The sequence below is a fragment of the Eumetopias jubatus genome, unplaced genomic scaffold, assembly GCF_037043125.1.
Source record: "Eumetopias jubatus isolate StellerSeaLion01/CBP00866 unplaced genomic scaffold, mEumJub1_p1.0 scaffold_6, whole genome shotgun sequence".
NCBI lineage: Eukaryota > Metazoa > Chordata > Mammalia > Carnivora > Otariidae > Eumetopias > Eumetopias jubatus.
The window spans coordinates 106314747-106332005 of record NW_028274812.1 but is presented as its reverse complement, the minus strand read 5'-3'; the positions used below and the strand labels follow the sequence as shown (position 1 = coordinate 106332005).

Here is a 17259-nt window from a genome sequence, read left to right as displayed (position 1 = left end):
TGCAGCTCGAAGGCTTAATAGAAACAACCTGTACGTGACATTTCCAAGTAAAGGCACTGGAGTAACAACTTGTTGTTGTACACAAGGTATTCTAATTTCAGATCCTGGGAAAAATGAAAACTGGCTCCTGTGGCCTGGCGGGAATATTCTGTTTAGTGCTAGTGGCTCTGAAGTCCAAATAAGCTAAATGAAGACCATTCCCAGGCTGTTTCTATAGTCTCTGCACTCTCAGTTGTCAAAATGTTAAGATTTTAGAATGTTAAACTTTTACAATTCCACACACGATTTATGAATATTCTGTATAATTCCTTTCATTGTCTACATTTCCAGTATGAGGTATCCAGTTTGATTAGACTGTTTCCTTTTGCTCTTAGGCATTTGGCCCTCAAAAGCTGGGTGGATAAAAGCCTTATTTATAGGATTTGACTTGCCGGAGTATGTTAGAGCTGGAGCTCCTCTAGATTATGCCAGTGACTGAGAGGCTGGAAAATCAGGACACAGTGATGCTTGACCTGAAACTGAGCAATGGGCTTGATGTGGGATGGTGCACCTCTTAGGGGGTCTACTGGCCAGGTTCCCAGTGGGCTCTGGGAAAGGACATGGGAGCCCATTTGGTGTCCTTCCAATGCTGGGGAACTCTATGAAAGATTATGGTGTGAGCTTACCGTGGGAATGAGGGGCCCTTACTGACCTGAGGAGCCAACACTGAGGCTCCCAAACCCGGATTTTGTAAGAAATACATATGTGAGAAGTAAACATTTCTTAAGGCGCATGGAGTGACCCAGCCTCATATCAAACGAGAAGCCAAATATCCCAAAGACTTGTCTTATGAGGAAATGTGTTGGTCTTCACCAAATAGGGGAACGAGGTGGGGGCAGTTTTCAGTGGTGATGGTGTGCACATGGCTCTGGTCATCTGGTTAGAAATGTGTTCTTTTCTTTGGGTACAGTGTGGGTTGGAGTAAAAATTGGGGTCCTTTTAGAAAGGGAGGACAGAATGGACACATGAGGCATAATTACACTGAAAATTATGTTTTTTATTTGAAATTCAAATTTAACTGGGAGTTCTGTATTTTTATTTGCTAAATCTAGCAACTTACAGAAGTGGCACAAAGGAGATGGATTTGAGGTCTAAATAGGAGGTAAAAGGGCAAGACTCCGAGATAACTTGGATACGGTTGGAGGGGCGGAGTCGTGGGAAAAGAACAAGTGGCCACAAGGTGGATGGTGGTGCTCTTGCCAGGGTGACATGTGGTGTCCAGCCCATGTGGCATCTTTTTTTTTCTTTAAGATTTTATTTATTTATTTGACAGAGAGAGACACAGCGAGAGAGGGAACACAAGCAGGGGGAGTGGGAGAGGGAGAAGCAGGCTTCCCGCAGAGCAGGGAGCCCGATGCGGGGCTCGATCCCAGGACCCCGGGATCATGACCCGAGCCGAAGGCAGACGCTTAACGACTGAGCCACCCAGGCGCCCCAAGCCCATGTGGTATCTTTATACACTCAGAGGAAGATGCCATCTTGGTGGACACAGTCCTGTGGATGCACTGCTTGGTAAGCAGCGTGCAAGCTAGATTTCGGCCTCCTTTTGTCCCTTGTGCAGTGAACTACTTATACTACCATACGTGGCAGCCTGGTACTATTTGCTGAAATAAGGAATGCTGGAGAAGGATAGGCTTTATGGAGGAGCTCAGTTTTGGAAAGTTGAATTTGAGGAAGCTGTGACACATAAGTGGAACTGTTTGGGATGTAACTGGGTATATGGGTCTGGGGTCTGGTACATGAACATAGAGAAGTCTTCTTGTGAGAAATATAAATCCCAAGTCTGTGCCATGTGGATGCAGGGTCTAGATATAAATTACCTGATCACAATATTGATCCCAAACTGAGAAATAAGCTCAAAAAGACTGTTGAGCCTCTGTGGCCTGAGAAAAAACAAAATCTCTTTGGGAACACTTTGCCACCTCAGGACACAGGGGACTTCCTAGAAATAATGAATATGAGCACCCGAGGGGGCGGGGAGAATTACAAACTACAACTGGATCCACCACAAAGAAGTGTCAGTAAGTGAAATCCAAGCCAATTTAGCATCATGGTATGAATTACTAGCATTTAGGGTGCATGGAATACCATTTCTACCCAGACATTAGCCTCTTCCTACATTAGCTGAGGAGTCTCTAAAGGGAAGGGAGAGGCTTAGGGGTAGCAATCTGGTAGACAGGGCAGGGCTAGAGGTTTTATCTTGAAGTTATATTAGCAAAGTAGCACAGTGTTTCTACTAAAATTCCATCTGTTTATTTGGGGAGATGATGACGATTTTGAGGGTGGCTATCCCCAGCCCTTAATGGCTTGGTGTTGTCACAGGCTTCTGACCCTAACTTTAGCCCTTTCCTGCACAGTATGATGGTAAAAACAAGAAGGAAACTAGAATTTTGATTGTTTTCTTGGCTAAGCAAAGTTGCTCTAGTCAGAGCTGGCTCCTCAGGAAGGAATGAGAGGTGGGAAAATGGGGGACAATGCAACCTACAAACCCTCCTGCTAACATCTACTCCTTTGTAACTGGATGGACCTCCAGCTTCTTTTTCCTGGGCCAGATTTTCCCCAGTTGTGTTTCCTAAATATCAATAGATATTATAAGAAGAAAGGTTTCCAGGGTCAAACGAGTTTGGAAATGCTATATTAAAAAGGGAGGGTAGAGGGCGCCTGGGTGGCTCAGTTGGTTAAGCGACTGCCTTCGGCTCAGGTCATGATCCTGGAGTCCCGGGATCGAGTCCCACATCGGGCTCCCTGCTCAGCAGGGAGTCTGCTTCTCCCTCTGACCCTCTTCCCTCTCGTGCTTTCTATCTCTCATTCTCTCTCTCTCTCTCTCTGAAATAAATAAATAAATAAATTTAAAAAAAAAAGGGAGGGTAGGGATGCCTGGGTGGCTCAGTTAGTTAGGTGCCTACCTTCGGCTCAAGGCATGATCCCAGTGGGTGGCCTTGCTTGGCGAGGAGCCTACTTCCCCTTCTGCCTGCCACCCCCCTTGCTTGTGCTCTCGCTCTCTGTCTCTCCCTCTCTAACAAATAAATAAAATCTTAAGGAAAAAAAAAAGAGTGTATTCATTTCCTAGGGCTGCTGTAACAAAGTACCACAAAGTGGGTGGCTTACAAGAAGATGAATTTATTCTCTCACAGTTCAGGAGGCTGGAAGTCTGAAATCAAGGTGTCAGCAAGGTTGGTTCATCCTTGGATGCTCAAAGGGAGAAGATATTCCATGCCTTTCTCTTAGTTCTGGTGTTGCTGGCCATCCTTGGCTTTCCTTGACTTGTAGATGCATCATTCATTCCAAGCTCTGCCTTCTTTTTCATATAGGGTTCTCCCTGTGTGTCTTGTCTCTTCTTTTATAAAGACACCAGTCATTGGATTAAGGTCCACCCTACTCCAATATGACCTCATCTTTACTTGATTACATCTACAGAGACGATTTCCAAATAAGGTCATGTTTACAGGTATCAGGGATTAGAACTTGGAACATATTTGTTTGGGGTGCACAATTTAACCCACGACAGGGAGAAACAAATTTCTTCATCTTACAACTTCTCTACTGGTTTTGATTTTGGCAACTGTGTAAAAGGGAGTGAATAGAGCATGCCGCTTTTTTCAAATTCAAAGAATTATAAAACACTTCTTTATTTTAATGGAGTGTCCCCATGCAGCCAGTGCTCTGAGGAACATATGTGGGTGAGTGAGGAAGAAGTGGAGTCTCTTTCTCATTAAGCTTCTGTCTAGAAATGACCACTCACTTTTTTAAAGATCACAGTGACTGACTGTATAGTCTTGTTGCTTGATGATGGCTGCTTCTTATGGCTACCATGCCAGAGATCCTTGGCAGCCCCTGGGGTGGCATGGCCTCTTTGTGGGGGTCCTGAGTTCTGGCTGATGAGGTTGGGGTGATATGGTGGGGGTGCTGGCCAATCCATGCCATACTGGAGGACAGCCTCTTGTGTTCATGGCTCTACGGTCTGGTTTTAGACATCCTGGAACTGGCATGATGTTGCATTTTCTGAATCCTCAAGTGAGACATGCAGTCTGCATGTTCAAGGGTGCCTTGGAGGACATTTGACAGGGCTGCTTTGTTCCAGTGGGCAGGTTGTACAAGGCATGATCCTAGGGGGCACAATTTACGCCGTAGACATGGTAGATCTCTTTCCTGTATTTTATCTCTTATTTCCAAAACATCAGTATTTTGTGATAATTTTCCAGCAGGTATTAATAAAGTGCCTTGAAGAAGCACCTTTTTCTAGTTGGTACAAAGGTTTACATATAGGGTAAATGTGGTCCTGAGTGAGAAGGAGAAACCATCATCATGGACACTTGTAATGTTAGATCTGAAATGGTTCTTGAGAGAGGACTGGTCCAAATCTGATTTGTTAGGAATCTTGCTTATAAATAATAAAAACCCAACTCCAACTGGCTAAAGCCAGAGAGGGAACTAATCATAACTCAAGAACAGGAATGCACCTAAGACCGAGGAACGTACTGGATCCAGGGACTCCGGCATAGTCAAGACCTACCTCTGTTGTTTTATACTCTCCTCTCTGCTTCTCTGGAACTTGCTTTCTTCCCTTCTTAGTCTACATCATACAGAAATGTGGTGACAGACAACTCCTGGGTGTCACGTGTTAGAGATTCATTGGCCAGCAGAGAGACTGGTCTTTTCTGGGTTCCAGTGTTAAAATTCCTGGGGAGGAGACTTATTGGTTCAGCTTTGATGAGATCAATCAAATGGCCAGTGGTGTGTGTGTGTGTGTGTGTGTGTGTGTGTGTGAGAGAGAGAGAGAGAGAGAGAGAGAGAGAGAAAGAGAGGGAGAGAGTGAGAAAGAGTGAGACACTGTAGCCACAGTAACTGAGTGGATGATGGGAGCTGGGCTGGGCAGGAGGTAATGGTCACACATCCTACAGAGAAGCATTGCAAACAGAGGTCCAGAGACGGAAAATGGCTTGTCACTAGTCACACAGACAGTTGATAGCAGAGATAAGAGTGGACTGAGATCTTACATGGAGTCTGTGTGTCCTTCATAAGCCAACATTTCTTTCTCTCAACAAAGTAGTGATTTTATTGGTACAACTTCCTATTTCAAGGCAAAGAAATTTAACAAAAATGTAATCAGAAAATTCCGTAGCTTTTCCAGAAGAGGCAAATGAAGAAATGAAGAAATAGAAAGAGAAAGGCATTATATAAATATTCAGATGTTCCCAGTCCACTAAATATTTTCATACCTTCCAGGGCTGGCACCAAGGGGATGTTTTAAAAGGGCAAAGGACACTGAGTGAGTCCCTGGGAGGCAGAATGGCAGTCTGACAATCTCTACCTCATTGGGTTTTAGGTATATCTCAATTAATTTGCCACCCAAATTTATGAGGTAGTTTTTTTTTTTAAGATTTTATTTACTTATTCATGAGAGACAGAGAGAGAGAGGCAGAGGGAGAGGCAGGCTTCCAAGGAGCGGAGAGCCCGATGCGGGACTTGATCCCAAGACTCTGGGATCATGACCTGAGCCAAAGGCAGACACCCAACCACCTGAGCCACCCAGGCGCCCTATGAGGTAGTTTTTAACTCCACTTTTCAGATGAGGATACTGAGACTCCGCAAGGTTATTACCCAAGCTGATGAGGGAGCCAAGATTTCAATCCAACCCGAGTTTGTCTAATACCAGTGCCTATCAATGGTAACTCTTTATTATCAATCCATATAGACTTAAGAGCGATGTATGACAAACTCTGACAAGATATTTTTGCAGGTTTCTGGGACAATCACCGATCATCCGGGGTTGTCCTTCTTGTAACAATAGCTGCCATTTTGGGGCGTAGTTATTATGTATCAGATACTGGGCTAAGTTCATGATCCCATTTAATCCTTAGGACAACCCTATGAGGTTGCTATACTATTACCTCTATTTTACAGATTAGAAAAATAGTCTTAAATAAAATATTTTCTTTTCCTGAGTATTCTGCGAACAAATTCCTATTAGTTAAATGCTTAATAAAGTGCTAAGTTAATAAATTAACAAAGCTCTTCTTAGAGCCCCCGGGCCAATTTCGCATGCGTGACGTTCCCTCTCTTCGCCACTAGGTGACGTCACGATCAATCCCACCTCAACCTTCCCTAAGAGGCACCGGCGATATCTCGCGAGAGCCGTGGTTTCCTCCAACCTGTTTTGGGCATGCGCGCGGCGTAGAGCCCTTTAAGCCAGAGGGGTTTGATGGTTTTCTATCAGTCTTCCTAGAGTAGAGCTTTCACAACAGGGCACTTATTCCTTTCAGCAACCGGGTTCTCGCGAGACTTGCTTCTCTGCTCTCCCCCCTCCCCAGCCTTGCGCCTGCGCAGATCTCTTCAAACCAGAAGGTCGCGCTTGGAGGAAGTGGCGGCTTTAGGTCCCGTGGCCGCAGCGCCGTTACTACTTAAGTGAAGCTCCTCTCGGCTGCTTGCCGAGACACCCCACAGCCAAGATGCCTCGAATTATGATCAAGGGGGGCGTATGGAGGAATACCGAGGTAAGTCCCCTTTTCCCGCCGTCCGCTGCCCTCCGCCCCCTTTGGCAGCTTTTGCGCACGCGCGCGGAGATCGGGGAGGCGAGGAGGATGCCTTGCTTGGTTTGCATGGGCGGGGGGGGGGCACCGCGGGGCGGACCCTCGGGGTCTTAATCTGGTGTCCGGCCCTGCGTTATCTGAGCACCCCAAGGACGGGGACTGTGATTTAACCACTTGATGACGTGCGAGGCACTTGTTAGGCCCTTAATGAATATTTGTTGAATTGAGGACGTGCCCCCGCCCTTTAGGAACTCGCAGTGTAGAGGGGGCGGGGCAGGATATCAGTGATAGTTGGTAATCTGGAACGCTCCCGTCCCTCAGCCCGGGTACGGTGGTGCCTCTCTGATAACTCAAATATAGAGAAGTGCTGTGGCCACAACTTTGTTTCTTCGTTGACTTCCTTGCAGAGGGGAAGCAGCTTGAGTGCCAAGTTGAGAGTTCATTTATGCCCGCAACCCTCTTGTTACCTGTTATCAAGGCATAACTTTTCTGTCATCACGAGAGATCCAAGGCCTGTCTCTTCCTGTCACTCCGTCTCAGCCAGGATAGAAACCAGATAGGACAAACTGCCTACAGTAGTGTCTTTGCTTCCAGAAATACAATGGATGATGCCAATGACTAGCAGAAAGGCAGTGGTGAAGGAGTAAGATGCAAATAAGATTTTTGTGCAGTTTGTATTCAGAGTGCACTGAATTTGTCATTTTCCTGAGCACATTATATCTTTTTAGGCAGTCTTTTTACTTCTTGTGCCTTCTTGGAATGTCCTACTGCTTGACATCTTTCTGACCATCCTTCAAAACTGTTAAAAACTCTTGGAATTTTTGCCCAGTCACTCTGTAAAAATAAGTTACAACCCCAGTGGTCCCATGGCACCTCTTTCATCCATTTGGGATAGCATGCTTTACCCTTTTGCAAGGATCACATTCTTCTGTGTGATGCTGATAAGTTTTTTAACCTCTCAGAGCCTCAGTTTTCTAATGGGAATCATCATCATCATCATCATCATCTTCTTCTTCTTCTTCTTCTTTTGAGGATTAAATGAGTCAACATTTAGAACAGTCTGGCACACAGGAGTCTTTCAGTGAGTGCTAGTTGATAACTGCTTTTTCCCAGCAGGCAGCACCGCAAGAGGACCAGATCTTGGAATCCCTAGAACCTAGGACAGTAACCAATATGAAATAGGTTGTTTGGCAAATGTTTGCGGAATGAATCTAGTAGGGTGGATAACTGCTGTATGTACTTAGTTGAAGATGTATTTAAGGCTAGCAGTATTGTGACAAAGTTACACATAAAATTCGTGACAGCCTTGTCTCACAGCTTGCACAGAGGGAACCAGGGTGTTTAAATTGGGGAAGAGATGACTTCTGGGGGAGAGACAGATGTACAAAATCAAGTAACAGCCGGATTCCTGTGTAGTGGCCAAAGCAGTCTTTTTAAATCTCTGATGATGGAGGGGGGGCTGTGGGGGTGTGGAATGGGGTGGAATGGCTCATGTATGAGGCATGTATCTCAAGTTCAATGTGGAAAAAAGCCTAACAGTAAAAAGCCCCAAATGCCTTCCTCTATTGCTCTGTTATCTTTGGGGTCTGTGGCTTACCTTTCTGGACTCCCCTGGAATTGGTAAATTCCATATCAGAATGGGTTCCTTGGTGAAACAGTAACTAGAGCCTGGAGGAAGAACTGACTGGTGTGGCAGGGAAGAAATACTTAATTCCTAGTTTAGACTTGAAATGTGGATTTTTAGGTCAAAGCAGGGGTTATGGGACTGGAGAGAAAATGATATTTGTAAACTGGAGTGGAGAATGGATTCACCGGAGTCTTGACTTGCTTCTTGAGGGCTGGATGAGGCCTATTTCACTCTCTTTTTCTAAGTATGCAAGACCTGGTACAAGGTAGGTGTTCAGGAAATGTTTTTTGAATGAATAAATAGATGATTGAGCTGTATCCTTTTGAGGAGGATGACAGCCAGACATTGGAGAGTACTTTTTGTTAATCACCGCCAAGTAGGGTTTCTCAGATTGGCCAGTAGTCCCAGTTTATTGGGGTGGGGGAGGGTTTGTGTATAAGGAGATGTTGGATGTCCTTCTGAGGGATTTCTTCTTAATTTTTTGCGTTTTGCCAATTCTGGTTTGTTGTTTATTATTATAGTAAACGAAGTTCTTGTACTTTTTCCCCCCTTACCTGGGGGTGTGTGTGTGTGTGTGTGTGTGTGTATGTATGTATGTGTTTATGACTTTCTCTTTCTCCCTAGCAATCCTGTCAGAGTTAATTTAAATTTTGTCTTTTGTCACTTAGAATTTTGTGATGAATATATTGTTTTTCTTTGACAATTTTTTTAGGATGAAATTCTGAAAGCAGCGGTAATGAAATATGGAAAAAACCAGTGGTCTAGGATTGCCTCACTGCTGCATAGAAAATCAGCAAAGCAGTGCAAAGCCAGATGGTATGTACCACTTAATGAGTGGAAAGCAGAAAGCGACCTTAATTATGATGAGGAAAATGTCAGTTCTTTGAACCTTGCCAAAGAAAGCAGGCAGTGTGATGGAACAGGAAGTATGGAGTGGGAGATGAGAATTTAGATTTAAGCCTTAGCTGTCACTTTTTTCCTTTGTGATCTTAGGCAAACCATTTTTCTATCCCCTCTTTCCTGTCCCTGTTTTCTCCCAGTTGGGATAATAATACTTGGCCTTAACTGATGGAGATACGAGATTCAAACAAGTTAATGTACTTGAGTGTTTTGTGAAGCATAAAATAAATTTACTTTCTGTACAATACTAAAATTTGCTTTAGTGCTGTAAATGGATTGCGTTCCAAAAGTTTATAAGTTGATTTAGAACTTACTTTCCTGAAGAAATTAATGATAAATAATGGTTAATTCTCTAGGCTAGCTCACAACTGGCTGGGTTTCCTTATTAATACAGTTGAAATACTGTTTTTTTAAGATTTTATTTATTTCAGAGAGAGGGTGAGAGAGAGCGAGAGTGCGTGCGTGCAAGCATGAGCAGGGGGAGGGGCAGAGGGAGAAGCAGACTTCCCGATGAGCAGGGAGCCCACTGCGTGGCTTGATCCCAGAGCCCTGGGATCATGACCTGAGCTGAAGGCAGATGCTCAACCGACCGAGCCACCCAGGTGCCCTAATACAGTTGAAATATTGTATATTTGCTATTAAGCTCTTGGCATGAGTGATCTGGCCCCAGCCTTGACCCATGTGGTACTAGGATCGTATTTTGGATTGTACAGGAGTGACTTAATTTCCTAGGCACCTGGGTGGGAGAAAGGATCAGAGTGTAGAGGTTGGATCCCAAAGAGGAAGATGGTCCTCAGCCTGAAGAAGTTTTGATTTCTGCTTCTCTCGGTGGAGTTAAGCTCCTGCTCCAATATTTAGTAAGGCTTGTATCGTACTTGCCAGCTATGTAGACTGGATGGAAAAGGTGGGTTGGGTGGTATGATAGGAAAGATAGAGGATGGCATAGTAGTTTTATTTAAATTTAAATCCAAATAAAGCGTATGATGTTGGAAAGCCATTTAATGAGTGTAAGTCAGGTACTCGAAGTAAACCAAGGTGTTGGGAACTGAATCAAAGTATGAGACAGTGTTTTGAAAACTAGAAACACTAAAAATGTGAGGTGTTATTGTCTTACTTCAGATAATTTCAAAGCCTCTAATAAAGTGTAAAATGAATGGAAACGATGAGAAAGAAGCCATATGATCATGTTTCAGTTAGGTTACCTTTTTCAAGCATTACTAGTCTTGCATAATTAAAATACAGTAGGATTTGGTGACTTAGAGAATATTGAGTGGGGTAAAGTTAGTCAAATAATGAACATTTTGTTGTGAACAAAGAACAGCTTTAATAATTGAAGGCTGAGAGTTAGCTTGTGTTTTTCAGACAGTAGAGGTTAGTATATCTAATGTGTAAGTAGGATATTCACGCTAGGTGACCAATCAATGTATAAAATGGTATCTTTTTAATAGGTACGAGTGGCTGGATCCAAGCATTAAGAAAACAGAATGGTCCAGAGAAGAAGAAGAAAAACTCTTACACTTGGCCAAGTTGATGCCAACTCAGTGGAGAACCATTGCACCAATCATCGGAAGAACAGCTGCCCAGTGCTTGGAACACTATGAGTTTCTTTTGTAAGTCAGTTTCCAAAAGCAGTATTAAAATATATGTATATCTCCTGAATGAGACTGAATAAACTTTTAGCATGTTCTGTCTTTGCAGATCGGAGTAAAGACAAAGGAGCTAAAGCTATTGAATTATATATAAGTCTCATGTGATTGATTAAAATTATATACTTGTTATATATATATTTTTTAAGATTTTATTTATTTGACAGAGAGAGACACAGTGAGAGGGAACACAAGCAGGGGGAGTGGGAGAGGGAGAAGCAGGCTTCCTGCTGAGCGGGACCCCGATGCGGGGCTTGATCCCAGGACCCTGGGATCATGCCGGAGCTGAAGGCAGATGCTTTAACCGACTGAGCCACCCAGGCGCCCCTTGTTACATATTTTTTAAAAGAATAATTTGAACGTGTTAGGCTAATCATATATATTTATTCTAGAAAATCGGGGGAAAAGTAGTAAGAAAGCAAAAAATCACCCATAATCACGTTGCTGAGAGTTAACCAGGACCTCTTGGTTCTTCATTAAAAGTTTTTTAATTTGTATAGCTTTTGTGCATTTGTGATTAAGGAGCTGCTTAGATTGTATTTCATAGTGAATGGAAACACTCATTGAAATTAGAATTTTAATACCATTTCTTTCAGGTGAAGCAATAGTAGAATCACTTTATTTTGTGAACGTCCATCTGTTGGGTTTTTGAAAGAAAAGAGTACCAGCGCTAGGAAACCTGGTTTTCTACGACTGAATGGTTTGATAGTGTGACTAACTTCTCTGGGCCTTTTTCTAGGGATAAAGCTGCACAGAGAGACAATGAAGAGGAAACAACAGATGATCCACGAAAACTTAAACCTGGAGAAATAGATCCAAATCCAGAAACAAAACCAGCAAGGCCTGATCCAATTGATATGGATGAGGGTGAGTATATGCACCTGAGGAATTTATTTCTTTGGTAACCATAGATTCCTCCAGTCTCTTTTTAACTGTTTGAGTTTCTTTCTAAGCTTCTCTGACTTTTTAGAACCCCAGTTCTGTTTGCAGTTATTATTCTCTTTCTAAATGTGTCCAGTCTTCTGTGACAAAGTAATTGCTCTTTCTGGACACTGTGTCTTTTAACTTTCGACTTTTCAATTCATGTAATAAATGAAGCAGCGTAATACTACTAGACAGATTTCCTAAAGGCTAGTGGTAAGCACTTGAGGATTCTGTTTTCTCATTCCCATTCCATGGAGAGAGGCAGCAACAAGAAGACTGGATTTGGGGTTCCAGTCCTGTTAACTACTTTGACTTCAGGCAGGTAATTTCATCTTTGTGGAAAGGCAGCACTGCAGTACTATGAGGCTGACTTATGATCCCTTTTTCAGACATTGAATCAAGAATCAGAGGAACTGGATTTTAGACTCAGCATCTGCCACTTACTAGCTCTTTGACCTTAGGCAAGTCATATAATCTTTCTGAGATTTGAGTCTCTTTCCTGCCAGATAGAGAGTAATAGTTATCTTACCCCACAGGGTTGTTGTGAAGCATTCAGTGAATATTTGTTGAGATTTAAAAATTTTAAAGTTTAAAGGTAGTGGTTTCCACCTGCATCATTGTCATTTGGTGAACTTTTAAAAACACAGGTACCAGGGCTTCAGGAGATCTGAGTCAGTAAGCTGGAGTGTGGAAAGGGTAATTCTGGAATCTGAGTTTTTAAAAATTAATTAATTTTTAAAAAATTTCTTTTTTTATTTTTAAGATTTTATTTATTTATTTGACAAAGAGAGACACAGCGAGTGAAGGAACACAAGCAGGGGGAATGGGAGAGGGAGAAGCAGGCTTCGCGCTGAGCAGGGAGCCCGATGTGGGCCTCGATCCCAGGGCCCTGGGATCATGACCTGAGCCGAAGGCAGATGCTTAAAGACTGAGCCACCCAGGCGCCCCTGAGTTTTTTTTTAAAGTTCCCTTGTGAGTCCACTGGACAGCCTTATATAGGAATTGCTCTAAGGCATCAGTAATGAAATCTGTTTTACTCTGGGAGCCATGGAAATGTATTGGAAGAGAGAAATAGAGGGGAAAAAGGTGTATCTAATTGAGATTATCAATTTCTTTATAATTAAATAGTAGTCTTTATAATAGTTTTTCATGATTGGTGCTGTGCCAGCTAGTTACGATGATGAAGGATATAATTATATGATAAATATGCTTTACCTGTTTTATTTAGTTCTTCTCAACATTCCTGTGAAATAGGACTTGTTATTCTCTTTTTATAGATGATAAACATGCCCAGGGAGGGTAAATAAATTATCCGGGGTCACATAGCTAGCAAGTGATGGGCCTAGTTTTTAACTTCGGTTTTTCTGACTTCAAAACCCAAGCTATTACCATTATGCTCTGCTATATAATGATTTACATTTATGGTTTTTCTCTTCTTAAGCAATACAGTGTGTCTCTCACATACCTTGCTTATGTTGGAGAACTTAGTTTTTCTTCTCTTTATTTTTGCAGATGAACTTGAGATGCTTTCTGAAGCTAGAGCCCGCCTGGCAAATACTCAGGGAAAGAAAGCCAAGAGGAAAGCAAGAGAGAAGCAATTGGAAGAAGCAAGGTGTGGTTGTTTCCATCTATAGTTGAACAATTAGTCTGTGCATTTTTAGGCCCAGTAAAACTGATATATCAATTCTGTTGGGTGAGTAATAATTAGAATTGTCCAATTCCAATTACGCTAATATTCTTTAGTTCCTTTATATTTTGGAAAAGTTTTTTAAAGTTTATTTTTTTAAATGTTTTATTTATTCATGAGAGTCAGAGAGAGAGAGAGAGAGAGAGAGAAAGAGAGGCAGAGGGAGAGGGAGAAGTAGGCTCCCCGCAGAGCAGGGAGCTTGATGCCGGACTCGATCCCAGGACTCTGGGATCATGACCTGAGCCGAAGGCAGACGCTTAACCATCTGAGCCACCCAGGCGCCCTAAAGTTTATTTTTTTAGTAATCTCTACACCCAGCATGGGGCTTGAACTCACAGCCCCAAGATCAAAGAGTTGCATGCTCCTCCAACTGAGCCAACCAGGCACCCCATACTTTGGAAAAGTCTTATTTTCCCCCTTAACCATTGTAGAATAGATATAGGGGAAAAAATGTAGTTGAAAAGATGTTGTAAGAAGTAAAAGATGCTGGCAGCGGTAATGCCCAGATAGTCATTTGATATGTTAATTTGTTCTGTTAACATAGGAGAGCTTCATTTGTTATAGCCATCTTGGAGTCAGATGGCTAGAGGACACACAAGGCTATGTGACTTTTGCATGACTGCCACTTAATCTTTTTGATTAGTATTGTGCAGGCACTGGCTGTGAAATAGGAAACTTGGCTGAATGTAGAAGGAGTTAATGAGGCTTGAACCAAATTTTAGGCTCTCAGAAATTTTCATTTAAAAAGTGAGTGGAATTAAGTATTGCTGTCTGTTCAAGGTTTTCTCCACTTTCCCCTTCCTTTTTCCTTTTGGTTAGATCCATGATTGATATAATTTCTAATGGCCCAGAAACCAAGATGAAGTGGATAAAAGGAAAATAATTCTGTATAAGAGCTTGTTAGCTTTTGGAATTCAGGCATTGGAATAACCTTCTCAGCCTTCACAGCTGCCTTTTTGGTCCCCATACTGGGAAGTGCTTCCTGACTTGATGACTAGCATGTGATAGTTTCCCTAGTAATGACTCTGAGGTTCCAGATCCTGGGATGGAGGATTCATGCTTGAGGATGCTTGTTGGCATAGCTGGCCAGTCACTAGACCAAAATAGTTACCTAAGGGGGGTATGAATGGCCTGGAACAGTAAACCAAGAGGAGATGCTCAATTTTCTCCCCAGTTTCAGTCGTTTTTCTCTTTTTTACACTATTTAAGATTAAGTAATGTGAGTAGGGTTGAAAAAAATTCACTTTTTCATTTTTGTCCATTGGTGTTTGGAGACCAAATATTTTGAGCCTTTTAACCATGTAGATTGGGCCAAGGATGCTTCTCTCTGAGTATAACTGGTATTGCTTGCTTTAAATACCGTTCTGCAGATTTAAATCTGTACTATCTCATAGATTTTCTTGTAGAATCTATAAGTCTTAATAACTTGTGTTGTACGTGTATCTTAAATTAGATTGGTTTGTATGCAAAATACATTGCAGGTCTGTTTCCTTTTTTAATGCTAAATTACAGATCTGTTTTAAAGCTTTTTATTGATTATAAAAGTAATACACTTTTCCTCCCATGTTGTACTATTTTCTCTTTGGGGGGAGTGGTTGATACGATGCTTTATGGCTTGGTTTTATTCACTTAGCGTGATATTGTAAAGGTTTTCTGATGTCATTTGAAGTCTTTATTTCCCTTATTTAAAGAATGAAATTACTTTACTTTGTAAATGTTTCCTTGCAGACCTTTCTTATAATGCAGAGCTGCATTTATGTGTCTACATACACACGCAGTAACATTTGTATAAAATTGGATCATATTGTATATGCTGTTTTGATGAGAAGTTAGCTGTTAATCTTATTGGAGTTCCCTTGTAAGCCATGAAATCATCTTTTCTCTTGCTGCTTTCAAGATTTTCTCCTTGTCTTTGGCTTTTAGCATTTTTAGCATATGTTTCTGTTTGCGGATTTCTTTATGTTTGTCTGACCTGGAGTTTGTTGATTGTTCTGGATGTGTAGGTTCAGTAAATTTGGGGAATTTTCAGCCATTATTTCTTTGAATATTTTATTCTCCTTTCTCTTTCTTTTTTTTGGTATTCCTATTGTGCACATGTTGGTTCACTTAATGATGCCCCATATTTCTGTGAGGCTCTGTTCCTGTTTCATTTTCTCCTTTTTTCCAGATTGTATAATCTTTACCCAATTCTTCTGTAGGTTCACACCTACTGTTGAGCCCCTCTAGTGAAGTTTTCCTTTTAGCTTTATACTTTTCAACTCCACAGTTTGTATTTGGTTATTTCTGTCTCTTTACTGATTTTCATCATACCTTCCTTTGCTTCTTTAATCACAGTTTCCTTTTGTTTTTTGTTGAAGTCTGTCTACTAAATCTGACAGCTGGTGGTTCTCACTGGCAGTTTCTGTTGCCATCTGTTGCCAGCTTTTTTCTGGTGTATGGTCATGCTTTCCTGTTTCTTTGTGTGTCTCAAATTTTTTTGTTGGGAACTAGACACTTTAGATGGTATATTGGAGCAATTCTGGGTACCATGTTCTCCCTACCCCCAACTTATTATATTATTTGTTTGCTTGTTTAGTGACTGTGGGTTATTTTAGTGAAGTCTCTTCTCTCCTTCCCTCCCCTCAGAAATGTAAAGCCTCTGATGTTGCTCCTCATGGAGGCTGCGGTCTTGGGTATGCCCACAGTCACCCTGGGATGATGTGGTTTTGACCATACTTTGACATCTTTTTCCCTGGCTGCACCCAGTTTTTAAACTCTACTAATTGCCAGCTGATTGCTGTATTGTTTTCAACAATGTCGTGGGGCACAAATTGTTCCACAAACTGATCCAGTTACACTTGGGCTCCTTGGAAGGGATAGTTTCAGAATTAACCTTCAGGTCAGGTATTTGTTCTGACCCCAGGAAGGCCCTCCCATTTTTTTCTTTCTTTGTTTCTCTCTGGCAAACTAGTGGGCCTGTAGTTTAGCCTGTATCTTCAGTGAATCTGCCAGTTTCTTCCTTGTTACCGTTCACAAGTTCCACTGTTCTTGAGAGTGCTCTTAGGCTTGAACATTTTCTCCATACTCTGTGGCAAATGAAGTCAGTTTCTTTTGGGGGAGAATTGGAGTTCTCTGTTCTACGCCTGGGCTCTGGTGTGTTTGTCTTTGAATGACATCCTCACCGTAGGAGCTGAGTGCTAGGTGTGGGCAGCAACTGCAGGTCTCCATGGCTTGCTTCTCCTACTATGGAAGCCTCATCCCTCAAGCTGGGGCAAGGGCTACTTACTGGAGCACCAATATTCTTAACAGCATTGTCCCAAGGTAGAGCCTCTATTTGGGCAGAAGAAGGAAGTGGCCCCGGTCTGGGCAACGCTTGTTGGAATTTAGCCTCTGCAACAGGTTTCTGGAGGCAGGATGGGAATTGCTGATGTTCTGCCCCTCCTGGAATGAAAGCCCTCCTATTGGGAACTAGAGCTGGGGGCGGGGGGAGAACCTTGTGTTTTTGGCTGCATCAGCGTGGAGTAGAGTTTCTATCTCCCAGACCTGAGAGGGGGTAAGAGAAGAGGAAATGGGTCTTAATTCAGCTACCACGCTTTTTTTAAACTGAATTTTACTAGATTGGTAGCTGGGGCGCAGGGATGCAAGCGCACCCAGCTCCGGGGGGTTCCCAAATAGACCAGGTTTGGCCACTCGCTGCCAACAAAATCCCAAAGGCAGAGAATGAGTGGTGGTGAATCACGAAAGGAATTATTTCGGTGAGGCCATCACCAGGGAGACCACGGACTGGCATCTCAAAGACTGTCTCCAAAGTGCCGAAAATATTTCCGGGTTTATGTAAGGAAAATGTGGGACAGAGGTCAGTGGGTATGTGCAGGTGGGCGGGAAAGGGCAGGTGGATCGCTGTCTAGGAGTCACTGACACAGGGTC

At 42.6% G+C, this 17259-nt stretch overlaps 1 protein-coding gene across 1 annotated transcript in view; it reads left to right on the top strand.

Moving 5' to 3' along the window:
• The first annotated feature begins 6240 nt into the window (after window positions 1-6240).
• Window positions 6241-17259, top strand: part of CDC5L (cell division cycle 5 like) — a 45424-nt gene continuing 34405 nt past the window's right edge. The window contains exons 1-5 of the mRNA XM_028097649.2: window positions 6241-6533; window positions 8909-9012; window positions 10545-10706; window positions 11482-11609; window positions 13179-13278. Coding sequence (XP_027953450.1) covers window positions 6489-6533; window positions 8909-9012; window positions 10545-10706; window positions 11482-11609; window positions 13179-13278 — 539 coding nt within the window. The 5' untranslated portion in view covers window positions 6241-6488. The remainder of the gene's footprint in view (window positions 6534-8908; window positions 9013-10544; window positions 10707-11481; window positions 11610-13178; window positions 13279-17259) is intronic.